The 12,116-nt window shown below is 59.1% G+C and overlaps 1 protein-coding gene across 18 annotated transcripts in view; it reads left to right on the forward strand.

Annotated features, from left to right (window-relative positions):
* The window catches only part of LOC100736974 (protocadherin gamma-C4), a 189,180-nt gene that overhangs the window by 167,108 nt on the left and 9,956 nt on the right, over positions 1–12,116 (forward strand). For 12 of the 18 annotated variants that reach the window (XM_085014854.1, XM_085014853.1, XM_085014852.1 and 9 more), the window contains exon 2: positions 7,177–7,235. In XM_085014854.1, the coding sequence (XP_084870980.1) occupies positions 7,177–7,235 (59 nt within the window). Of the gene's footprint in view, positions 1–190; positions 687–821; positions 980–1,192; positions 3,964–7,176; positions 7,236–12,116 lie in introns of those variants that run through there. The other 6 variants (XM_085014857.1, XM_085014843.1, XM_085014858.1 and 3 more) reach the window with 6 other exon arrangements.

Raw genomic sequence — 12,116 nt, forward strand, 5'->3', positions numbered from 1 at the left:
TGGAAACATGCTGCCGGGATGTGGGGCGCAGAAGGCTCTCACGCACAAGGGTTGGGGACACAGCAGTCACCTAGACCCAGGTGGCCGCTTTCTCTACTCTCCGGTGGGGGGGTGGCAGGGTCGGGACTGCCTCAGGTCTAGGTGACCCTTGCCCAGTGTATTGAGGCGCACTCCTATCTTGGCCCCACAGGATTGGCTACTCCCTAACCCGCCGTGGGAGGGACCCTCTGCTTGAAACAGAGCAGAGAGCGAGAAGAGGAAGGAGCCACAGGAGCAGCGAGGCATCGAGGTGGAAGCGGGGGTCTCTTTGTCCAGGTCTTCAGGACCCGCAGTCAAGTCCACTAGGATTTGAGTTAGGTGTGCTAGGTTGAGGCAGAGGAAATTACCTCTTTAGGAGGGGGCAATAAGTGAAATCTATAATATCAAAAAACCTGTTTTATTGCCGAGGCGTTCACAGAGATAGCCACTCTGCGGACCTGTAGGTCAAGTTCTTCTGAATTGATGAAACCATCAAGCCCGAGGCCATGTCTTGCCTCCAGTCACCTTCCTTGGGTGACCTCGATCAGTGCTAGACATGTCCCCCCATCACAGCTGTGATGCCCCTTCCACAGCGCAAGTTGAGTTGCTCAGAAACGTTGAATCCTCATGGCCATCAGCTGACGTTGAGGTTCCTCAGAGCTTTGCTGGTGAGTCTGGGCAAGACCCTAAAGGATCCTAATGAATCTTTTCTCTCACCCGGGCAGCATTTGGCAGGATGGGGGAGGGAGGGAGAGACACCTGGGCTTTGCGTCTCGGAGAAGGACAAAATTTTGTGGTTCCAGCAAAGTCGTGGAAGCTTCGGAAGTCGTGGAGGAAGTTGCTGGGACAGAACGCAGAGAAGTTTTGTACCACTTTGTCTTCCCTGGTGAGCGCCATCTGAGCCGTCAAACTTGGCTGCCAAGGGGGCTGAATCAACCCGCAGCCTGAAATGAGTGGGCAGGTAGGAGGCTTCTGTGACACACACATTTGCAGCGCCTGTTCCTAAGGTTTCCAGGACTGTGGAGACTTTATAATTGGTTGAGAGCAGACAGACTTTTGGTCCAATCAGACGCCCAGCCGAGGTGGGGGATCTGCTCTTGCTGCCCGCCTCTCCTCCCCCAGCTCCCCAGCTCCACTCGGATTCGGTTCCCCTCCCCCCCCACCCACCCCCGCCATTTGGTGACTAAGAAGCACTGCTGCAGGCAGACAAACCTCGGAGCAGTTTGCAAGAGGCTGGAAGGAGCCACCAGAGATTTGCAGCTGCCACATTCCAAGCCCTGGGTCTACCTTGGAGACAGGACAGCACCGAGTCAGTGTCCGGGAAGGGACTTCCGGGTCATGGGGCCCAAGACACCCCCGCAGCGCGCTGGGAAATGGCAAGTGCTCTGCGTGTTGTCCTTGTGCTGCTGGGGCTGGGGGTCTGGGCAGCTTCGGTACTCAGTGGTGGAGGAGTCGGAGCCGGGGACGCTGGTGGGGAATGTGGCTCAGGATCTAGGCTTAAAGGTGTCAGATCTGCTGAGCCGCCGACTGCGGCTGGGCTCAGAGGAGAACGGGCGCTATTTTTCCCTGAGCTTGGTGAGCGGTGCTCTGGCAGTGAATGAGCAGATCGACCGAGAGAGCCTGTGTGGAGCCAGCACCAGCTGCCTGCTGCCAGTACAGGTGGTGACCGAACACCCCCTGGAACTAATCCGTGTCGAGGTAGAAATCCTGGATCTCAATGACAACTCTCCTAGCTTTGCCACCCCCGAGCGAGAGATCCGCATCTCAGAATCAGCTGCCCTCGGGGCACGATTCCCGCTGGACAGCGCCCAGGATCCAGACGTGGGCACCAATACCGTGAGCTTCTATACTCTGAGCCCCAATAGCCACTTCTCGCTGAATGTGAAGACGCTGAAAGATGGGAAGCTGTTTCCAGAGCTGGTGCTGGAGCAGCAGCTGGACCGCGAAGCCCAGGCGGGGCATCAGCTGGTGCTCACCGCTGTGGATGGGGGCCTCCCAGCCCGCTCCGGGACCACCCATATCTCCGTTACTGTGCTGGACGTCAATGATAACGCTCCAGCCTTCCAGTCCTCAGTTCTCCGTGTGGGACTCCCAGAGAATGCCCCTGTGGGCACACTGCTGCTCCGCCTCAATGCCACCGATCCAGACGAGGGCACCAATGGCCAACTAGACTATTCTTTCGGAGACCACACATCTGAGGCCGTGCGCCGTCTCTTTGGCCTGGACCCCAGCAGTGGAGCAATCCGTGTGTTGGGGCCCATAGACTTCGAGGAGTCCAGTTTCTATGAAATTCATGCAAGAGCCCGTGACCAGGGACAGCCGGCCATGGAAGGCCACTGTGTGGTTCAAGTGGACGTGGGGGATGCCAATGACAATGCCCCGGAGGTGCTGTTGGCCTCTTTGGTCAACCCTGTCCTGGAGAGCACACCAGTGGGCACCGTGGTGGGACTGTTTAACGTGCGGGACCGAGACTCGGGGAGAAACGGCGAAGTGAGCCTAGAGATCTCCCCGGACCTGCCGTTTCAGATCAGGCCTTCCGAGAACCACTACTCGCTGCTGACCAGCCAGCCCTTGGACCGCGAGACCGTGTCCCACTATATCATCGAGCTGCAGGCCCACGATGCGGGCTCGCCGCCTCTGCACGCACGGCTCACCATCCAGCTCAACATTTCGGATGTGAACGACAACGCGCCCTCCTTCACCCAGCGCCTCTACACGGCCTACATCGCAGAAAACCGGCCTCCAGGTGCCCTTCTCTGCACCGTGGCTGCCTCTGACCCGGACACTGGGGACAATGCCCGCCTCACCTACGCCATCATGGGGAGTCAGATTCAGGGAGCCCCGGCCGCCTCCTTTGTGCATGTCAGCCCCGAGGACGGGCGGGTCTTCGCTCAGCGCACCTTTGACTACGAGCTGCTGCAGATGTTGCAGGTCGTGGTGGGCGTTCGGGACTCTGGCTCCCCCCCATTGCATGCCAACGCCTCGCTGCACGTGTTCGTCCTGGACCAGAACGATAATGCCCCGGCCGTGCTGCACCCCCGACAGGGCCGGGCCCCCTCGGTCCCCCAGCGCCTCCCTCGCTCTGCTCCCCCTGGCTCCTTGGTCACCAAGGTGACAGCCGTAGATGCTGATGCGGGCCACAACGCATGGCTCTCCTACTCCCTGTTGCCGCAGTCCACAGCCCCGGGACTCTTCCTGGTGTCCGCCCACACCGGGGAAGTGCGGACAGCCCGGGCCTTCCTGGAGGATGACGCCGACACCCAGCAGGTGGTGGTCCTGGTGAGGGACAACGGGGACCCTGCGCTGTCCTCTACGGCCACCGTGCTGCTGGTGCTGGAGGACGGGGACCCCGAGGAGCTGCCCAGATCCAGCGACTTCCTCACACACCCTCCCGAGCGCTCAGGCCTCACCCTTCACCTCATTGTGGCTCTCGCTGCCATCAGCCTCTTCTCCTTGGTCACCTTCACCTTTCTGTCGGCCAAGTGCCTTCGGGGGCACGCGGACGGGGGTGGGGGTGGGGGCCGGTGCTGTGGGCGCCCGGACTCGCCCTCCCGGGAGTTCTATAAGCAGTCCAGCCCCAACCTGCAGGTGAGCTCAGACGGCACGCTCAAGTACATGGAGGTGACGCTGCGGCCCACGGACTCGCACGGCCACTGCTATCGGACGTGCTTTTCCCCAGCCTCCGACGGCAGTGACTTCACTTTTCTAAGGCCGCTCAGCGTCCAGCAGCCCTCAGCTCTGGCGCCGGAGCCTGACGCCTTCCGGTCCCGCTCTAGCACGCTGCTGGAGCGGAGCCAGGTGAGGGGCCCGACGCAACCCCCGGGGGCGCCGCCGGTGGAGGAGTCGCTCAGCCACATCAGGGACTTGGAACTTGCATCCACTCTGCTGGTGCGGGCTGGGCCCGAATGTCAGGACTTTGTTTGGACGGATGGCGCCGAACTAGAGGTGTGGCCCAGGCAGGGGTGGGGTTCTGAGCCTGGGGAGGGGCTGGCAGTTGTGGGTGAGGGGTGAAGGGATAAGATGGATGCCGCTCCCACACTCAGAAAAGGTGGGATCCAGGGGTCACTCTGCGGATTTCCACTGGGTCCAGGCGACTGGGCGAAGGCGGTCACAGACCCACACCTGTGGCCAGCGTCCGAGGCTCTGGGGCCGACCCGCTCCCCTGGTCTTGAGGTTTCTTGTTAGGTTTCTCCTCCTCCCTGGACCTGTCACTTGACTGTTACTCTCAACCTTCCTTTTTCCCACATCAAACCAATGCGTCTCTGGATAAGACAGAAGTGCACCTGCAGGGCCCGCCCTGGACACGCGAGCGCAGGGCTCACCACGCCTCACCTGTGCGCGCACACACCCCTTGCACTTGGCCTTCCGCGCCCACCGCCTTTTACTGCCAGCCGCCTGCTGCCAGGTGCACAGGCATTAGCTGTCCCTCCCACCTTGCTGCTTCAGAGGTACTCGCCGCCGTGACCAAGGGTGCCCTGGGCGAGATCCCAGGTCCTGGAGGTGCTGCAAGGACTTGGGAGTGTCCTCTCACCCTGCCGTTGCTTGGAGCAGTAGCCTCCCAGAGGGCCTGAGTCATCCGCCCCGTAGCCTCTCGGTGCTCTAGGCACAGGCAGGCCCATATCACCCCTGGGCCGGCTGGTCCTGCTGGTCCCGGGGCTGTGAGTGGAGGGTGGTGGCACCTCCAGCCCAGAAGCTTCAGCTCTGGCCAGCTGAGCTGCTTTGTGGTCTGAGGGATAATGGGCTCAGCTTGGGACAAGCAGATAGGTGCCTCTGTAGGACAGGCAGCCTGGGACTCAGTAGCACCACCGCCGGGTCCTCTCGTGGGAAGTGGGAGCCCAGGGCACCTGGGCTCTGGACTCAGAGAGACAGGCTTTCAGCGCTGTCGTGACCGAAGCGCCCAGTCATCTAGGATCAGGGCTTTGGCGGGCGGGTGGGGGCGGGGGGTGACCCACCAAAGAATCTGAGACTCTGGCGAGTTCTTGCTTCGCTGGCGGATGGAAAGCCCTGGCTTCTGCCTGCTGCCTGGGTGCCCTCGCATATGGGGGAAACGGTAATCATATAAAGCACAAGTTTCCACCACTCCAGGAGCTTTGTTTATTTCAAAATATATCCCTACCCCACCCCACCCTACTGAATCAGAATTATATTTTGAAACATCACCCCCGAGTGATTCTGAGAGCTGATGGGGAGAGCTTTCTGCCCACTTGCTCTGAGAACCGCGGCTTCTCCTTCACTCTTTCCCAGCGCTTTCATTGGATAGGTCCTAGCACCGCTCCCATTGCCCCTTTATAACTGAGTTTCACAGAGCTCCAGTAAGCTGCTCAAGTTCACAGAATGAGTGACAGCAAAAGGTCTAACCCAGGTCTCTCAAACGCCAGAATCTGTGCTTTCAATTGCTTGGTATTTATAAACATGGAGGGGAGTTCCCGTTTGTGGCTCAGCGGGTTAAGAACCCGATTAGTATCCATGAGGATGTGGGTTTGATCCCTAGCCTCGCTTGGTGGGTTAAGGATCTGGTGTTGCCCCATGAGCTGTAGGGTAGACCGGTAGCTCCAATTCGACCCCAGCCTGGAAACTTCCATATGCTGCTGGTGCAGCCCTTAAACAGCAACAACAACAAAAGGCTGGAGGGCCGGAGGCATGGCTAATAATCTGCTTGGATGGGGCAGAGATGGGACGTCATTCCTTTGTAGAGATTTACATGTGGAGAAAAGCTGTCTGGGGCATCTTAGCCCTGAGCAGCCCTAACTGAAGAATCGTGGACCCGCCGTCCTTATGGTTGTGAATTTGGCCCGGTTCCTCTCCAGTCTGTCATGGTTCCTGCATCTCCATGTAGATTCTGCTGCGTCTAAGAATACAGTGACTGGGAGTTCTCGTTGTGGTGCAGCGGAAACAAAACAAACAAAATAAAACTAGTATCCACGAGGATGCAGGTTCGATCCCTGCCCTCACTCAGTGGTTGGAGGATCCAGTGTTGCCATGAGCTGTGGTGTAGGTCACAGATGCAGCTCGGATCCCGGGTTGCTGTGGCTGTGGTGTAGGTTGGCAGCTGTAGCTCTGATTCGACTCCTAGCCTGGGAACTTCCATATGCCACGAGTGCAACCCTAAAAAGCAAAAAGCCGAAAAGAATCCAGTGACCAAGGGCTAGACATCCCTGTGCCCTTGCTCAGGGCAGTCGGGGATGTGCTATGATTGTCGCACGTGGGATGCTAAGCTTGTGTTCTGCTCGCATCGCTGCCACCTGTGAGCTTCAGAGTGAGTCACTTGGCAGCCCTAGGTTTTCCTTCTCCCCAGTGTAATCGGAGATGCTCTCTGCTCCCGGGAGTGAGTGTGAGAATTAGGTAGCAGTGCACCCCAGGTTGGTGAGGAGATGGTTCTGGGAGTGCTCCGTGAGAGTGTGTCACGGAGTCACACACCTTCTGGGAGGGCTGGGGGGACTTGGGAGTGACGTGGCTGGCCAGAGTCCCACACCTCCATCCAAGTGGGAGATGGCTGCAGACCCGCCCCTTGGGAGCCCTGGAGATGGGGCTGGCGTTGCTTGGAGGCTGTGGGAGCTTCATCTCTGCCGGGCTCCGGCCCAGCAGTTCTCGCGGCCCAGACAGAGCAGCCTTGTTCTTGCTTCTGTAGCCCCAGCTTATCTGGCACAGAGCTCCGGGGGTGAGAAGTGTCCCAGGCCTTGGATGCCCTGCAGAGGCCCAGTCTGGCATGGCTCCTAAATTAATATGTATTTAGCTGTAGGAAGGGATCCTTGAGAGCCAAGGGGCTCAAGGACGCGTCCCTCTGCCTGTGTCGAGGCACAGCCTGGCATGAAAAGGGTTACCGGGAGCAAGCAGCCATCTTGCCGCAAAGGATGCTTTGTTCGCAGCCCAGGAGCTGAATGAACTTCTTTTTGGTGCTGGTGGAATTTCTCAGCCAAAAGCTGCCACGGGGTGGGGGTGGGGGTGGGGGATGGGATGGGGGTGCGTCTCGGCCCCCCTCCTCCGAGTGCCAGGGTTCAGCCCTTGAATCTGGGCTCAGGAGCTCTGAGGCTGGGGTCGCGGGGGCAGAGAAAGGGTGTTTGCTCTCTGAGCCCGGGGGTCCCTCTGGTCCCTGTCCACGGGCCAGCCCCTCACCTTGGCGCCTGGGTACTCAGCCCTGTCCCTCTGTTTTCTCCACAGCAAGCCCCGCCCAACACGGACTGGCGTTTCTCTCAGGCCCAGAGACCCGGCACCAGCGGGTAGGTGACTCCCCGTCCCGCCCACCCTCTGCTCTGCGGCATTTTCCTCGGCGGCGGGGACGGTGACGCGACGGAGATGGGGGAGGGCTCCGCCTTGGCTGCACGTGGCTTCCTCCCGCAGCCCCGGTGCCAGGGAGGCGGCGGTGTCCCGGGGACCGGGACCCAAACCCCGGAAGGGAGAGGTGCCTTCCACTTGGGAAACACAATTCACACACTCATCGCCTCCCCTCTCTCCGCCACGCAAACCTTTCCGTGCATCTGGGGGCCTCTGCGGGAGCAAAGAATGGTCTTAAGCGGGTCTCCCTCCCCGTGGAGAGGAAGCTTTTTACCCCCAGCTGCTGGCTCCGGGGCCCGGCTCCGGGTTCGGCTGGCCGCCAGGCTGGCGGGTCAAACAGAGGAATCGGACTAGGGGAGGGGAGGGGAGGAGGGCCAGCGGCCAGCGCCTCTCCCAGAGCCCGAGGGGCAGAGCCCAGAGCAGAGGTGACAGCTAGAGGCGAGGCTGAGGAGGGGGAGCCGCCCTGGGGGCAGGGGGCCCGGCGGATGCCTCCCTGGCTGCCCTCTGGCCCTGGCCCTCCCTTCTCTGCCTGCAGGCCTTGTGCTTCTGAGGCTTCGTGGCCTCCGTCTGCATCTCAGCTCGCCATCTCTGCCTTGGCCTTTCTCATCTGTTGCAGTCTCTGTCTTTGTTGCTGCATCTCGGGTCCTCCCATTCGTGTCTCTGCGCCCTGGGCTGTGCCTCTGGCTGGGGCTGGGGCTCAGTGAGTAAATGTGACTCCACCTCAGCCTCCGTTTGTCCTTCTCTCTGTCGCTGCCTCCCCGTCCCTGTCCCTGTTCTCTGCTACATGCTCTCTTCTCGTGCTTTCTGAGGGCCCTGCTGTTCTTGCTTTCTTTGCTGTGCTCTGGGCCTCCTCTCTTGTCTCTGTATCTCTGAGTCTCTTGTCTGTCTCTGCCTCACTGGGTCTCTTTCTCTGCTGCCCCTTCTTTCTCTCTCTGTGTGTCTTTTATCCCGTTTTTGACTCTGTAGCCCTGTCTCTGATTTCTTTAAATGTAGGGGAAGCCAGCACACACATGCCTGCCCCCCCAGACACCCCCCCCCTGCCGCGCCCACCCCCCACCCCGCCCCAGCCGCACACAGAGCCTTTGATCTCGGCCCCACACCCTCCCATCTCCCATCTCTGGCTGTCCCAGCTGCTCGGATCAATCTGGTATGCATTCCTGCTAAGACAGGAACTCCCTGGGGGTGAAGGAGGAGGGGTCTCCCGCAAAAGACCTGCAGTTAGTCTGAGGGGAGTGGGGTGGGCTTTGGGCCAGGCCTCCCTTTTGGAAGTTGGAAGCCTGGTGGAGTCCAAGGAGCTAGGAGTTGGGGGTTGGGGGAGGTGGAGGGGGGCACAGAGATCAGGCTGCCTTCCCTACCCCCTCACTGATGGACCCTTGCTGCCCACACTTCCGCAGATGCTACGGATGCTGAGCCCACACACCGGGTAGCTTGGTGTAGCTTGGAGACTTCAGCTCCTGGGCGTGCGCAGTCCTGCCACCAGGACCCGGAGCTCAAGGCAGTGCCCGGGAGGCCCCTGGAAGACAGCAAGCCAGGTGGCTTGGGGCCGCCCTGGCCCCTCCCTTGACCCCAGCTGGTCTTGCCAGCCTCCCCACAGGCTATCCGTGAGGTCATTCACATAGCCACTCGTGTATCTATTCATGCAAGTGTTTATTGAGCACATGCACCATGAGCCAGGCCCTGTGCTAGTCACTGGCCTGTGAGATGGAACAGGCAGACCCGATCCTTGAACTCAAAGGCTTCCGTGCCAGCAGGGGAGACAGGAAACCACACTCCAAAAACTTCTAGCCCCCAATCATAGTGAGCTCTGAAAACGGGGGGGGGGGGGGGGGTGTCTCCTGTGAATGTTGCGGGAGGGGGGATGGAGGAGGCTTCCAGGAGGAGGTGGCGCTGGAGCTGAGGTGACCCGTGCAGGGCAGCCGTGCTCCTCCCTTGACCCGCCCCCACCCCAAGCCCTGTCCTGGCTCTGAAGGCGAAGTCACTGCTGATCGTGGGAGCCCCCTGGCCTGGGCGCCTTGCCCCTGCCTCAACTTCCTTTTCATCGAAGGAGAGATGTGATGGCCTGAAGTCATGTGGGACCTGAGCGCTTGGGGAGGCGGAGGGGCGGGTGAGGGAGCTCTCTCGCCCTGAGTTAACTGGAGGGGGTGGCGCGCACATTTCTGCTCCACAGTGGCCCAGATGAAGTCAGTGTTAGGGACCCAGTCCGGCCATCAAATAGTTAGTAAGCACCTCCTGTAGGACAGGGAGTGTTCTGGTAGGAGATCGAAGGTAGGTAAAATCCACGGTCCTACAAAGAGGGCGAAAGAGGTGAGCTGAAGAAAAGAGGGAAGAGCAGTGAGGCCTCCACCATCAGCAGAATGATGGGGCTTCTCTTGGCTGCTCTTCCGCTGAGTCAGTGGAGCTCAAGGATGAAGGGGGGGTCTTGCTCATTCAGAAGAACCCTGGTTCTGGTCTCCCCCACTGCTTCTCTGGCCCTTCTTGGCTGCTGGCAGGACAGGGTCAGAGCGCCGCTAGTGTTGTTTCTCACAAAACCGGGTTCAAGCTGAAGCCAGGGCTGGGTCGCGTTGCCTAGACCAAAGGAAGTCTTCTGAGGTCCCTGCCTGCCGCATGCACCTGCTCCCCGCACTGCCCAGCTCAGGCTGTCCTTGGGGCTTCTGATCCCAACAGCTGTGGTCTCGAGCCCTGAGCCCAGCAGGCCGGTTCTCCTTTCTCAGGCTCTGCCCTCTGCCCCGCCCTGCAGCTGTTCCCAGCCCCTGTGCCCAGAGCAGGGTCTCCATTTGACTTTGCCTGGTCCCCACTCTGTCCTCCCCTTCCACCCCCCTTCCTCTCTGAGATAGCGCCAGGATGGGGAGTCATTCAACAAACAAACTGCAACCTTTTTTTTTTCTGCTTTGCACATGATCCACACTCATGATAGAAACATGGGAAACAGAGAAAACAATTTCAAAGAAAAAGCACCCATAACTTTACAGCCCAGGAAACCATCCCTAATTTTTTTTAACTTTTTATTTTTTTCCTTTTTTTTTTTTTTTTTTTTTTTTGCTTTTTTAGGGCCACACTTGTGGCATATGGAGGTTCCCAGGCTAGGGGTCTGATCAGAGCTACATCTGCAAGCCCACACCACAGCCACAGCAACGTAGGATCTGAGCCGCATCTGCGACCTACACTACAGCTCACTGCAACGCTGGATCCTTAACTCACTGAGTGAGGCCAGGGATGGAACCCTCCACATCATGGTTCCTAGTCAGATTCGTCTCCACTGCACCACAACGGGAACTCCAAGAATGTATATTTTAAAATGTTGATAGATTTTTAGTACATGAAAATAATATACATTTAGATGTAGCACAGTTAAGTCTATGCTGTTTCCACAGTGACTTTCCCAAATTTCTCTCTCTCTCTCTTTTTTTTTTTTTGGTTTTTAGGGCCGCACCTGCAGTATAGGGAGGTTCCCAGGGGTCCAATCAGAGCTGCAGCTGCTGGCCTACACCACAGCCACAGCAATTCGGGATCTGAGCCATGTCTTCGACTTACACCACAGCTCACAGCAACGCTGGATCCTTAACCCACTGAGAGAGACCAGAGATCAAACCCGTGTCCTCATGGATACTAGTCAGGTTCATCACCACTGAGCCACATGGGGAACTCCCCTCCTTTGAGGGTGCTGCAGGGAGCATCTTACCACAGCCCAGGCTCTGAGACTGTCCCTCACCCACTCCCCCAGCAGCAGGATACAAACCTCTTGGGGCAGGAACCGTGTCATCTCTTAAATCCGGGGGCCTGTCACAGGGTTCTCGGGAAAGGGTCAGTCAGACGTCGTCCATCTCCTTCCTTATTGTTTGTCACTGTTCGCCCGATCCTGGACAAGTCCCCTTTCCCATGAGCTTGACGTACTGGGCTCATGGGCTTTGGGGTATGTCAAGCTCATGGGCTTTGGGGTCACAGTAGACCTGTTGCAGGTTGTTGCCAGCTGTACGATTTGGGAAAAGTGTCTCAACCTCTCTGAGCCCCAGTCTCACCTGCTGGGAAGTGGGGCTCCTGAGGCCGACACAGATAGGATTGAGTCAGCCCGGTACCTAGGGAATAGGAGGCTCTCAGTAAAGGGTTCGCCAAGAAGTCTGTCCACGCAGCTCCCGCAGCTCCAGAGCTGACGGCCCGCCCCGGCGACCGTTTCCCCAGACGCCTCCTTGCAGCCCAGCCTGTCCCCTCACCTTCTTCCCTCAACCGCCGCCCTGACCTTGGCCGCCCCGCCCCCACCTGCCCTCCCCACTTGCTCCCCATTTGCCCCTTCTCCTTGGCCGGAGCCCACCCGCCTCAGGCCTGCGTCCTCAGGTAGCTGCAGAGGGAGCTCCATCCCGATGCAGGTGGAGACTCCTGGATGTTCATGGACACGGGGGTGGCCGAGGCTCCACCACGGGGCTCCCGTCCTCGCAGATGCCCCAACCCTCGGTCTTCTCATAGGGCTGCCAGCAGTCTTTACATAATGAAATCTGATCGTGACAACCCCCTCTTTAAAGACGCTGGTGGCTTCCCCGAGCTCTAGGCTGTCTCCAGTCCCAGGCCCTGATGCCACCTCCGAGTGGCAGCCACACTGGCTTTTCTCTCAGTGCTTTGAACTCTGCAAGCTCCCTGCAGCATTGGCTGGGACTTCGCTCTGCCTCTGCTCAGGGGGCGCTCACAACACTGCCTTCCTCCCAGATAATTTGCCTCCTCAGCTTTTTGCCTTGACCTACGACGTAGCCCCCCAAAAGGGGAGTGTGATGAATACCCACGTACGCTTCTCGGTTCATCCGTCTTGAATATTTTGTACAGTTACTTTCTCTCTCTTC

Source organism: Sus scrofa, chromosome 2 (assembly GCF_054392235.1).
Source record: "Sus scrofa isolate SSC_HxYL_T2T_F1_AM1 chromosome 2, Sscrofa_HxYL_maternal_Yorkshire_Landrace_v2.0, whole genome shotgun sequence".
Taxonomy (NCBI): Eukaryota; Metazoa; Chordata; class Mammalia; order Artiodactyla; family Suidae; genus Sus; species Sus scrofa.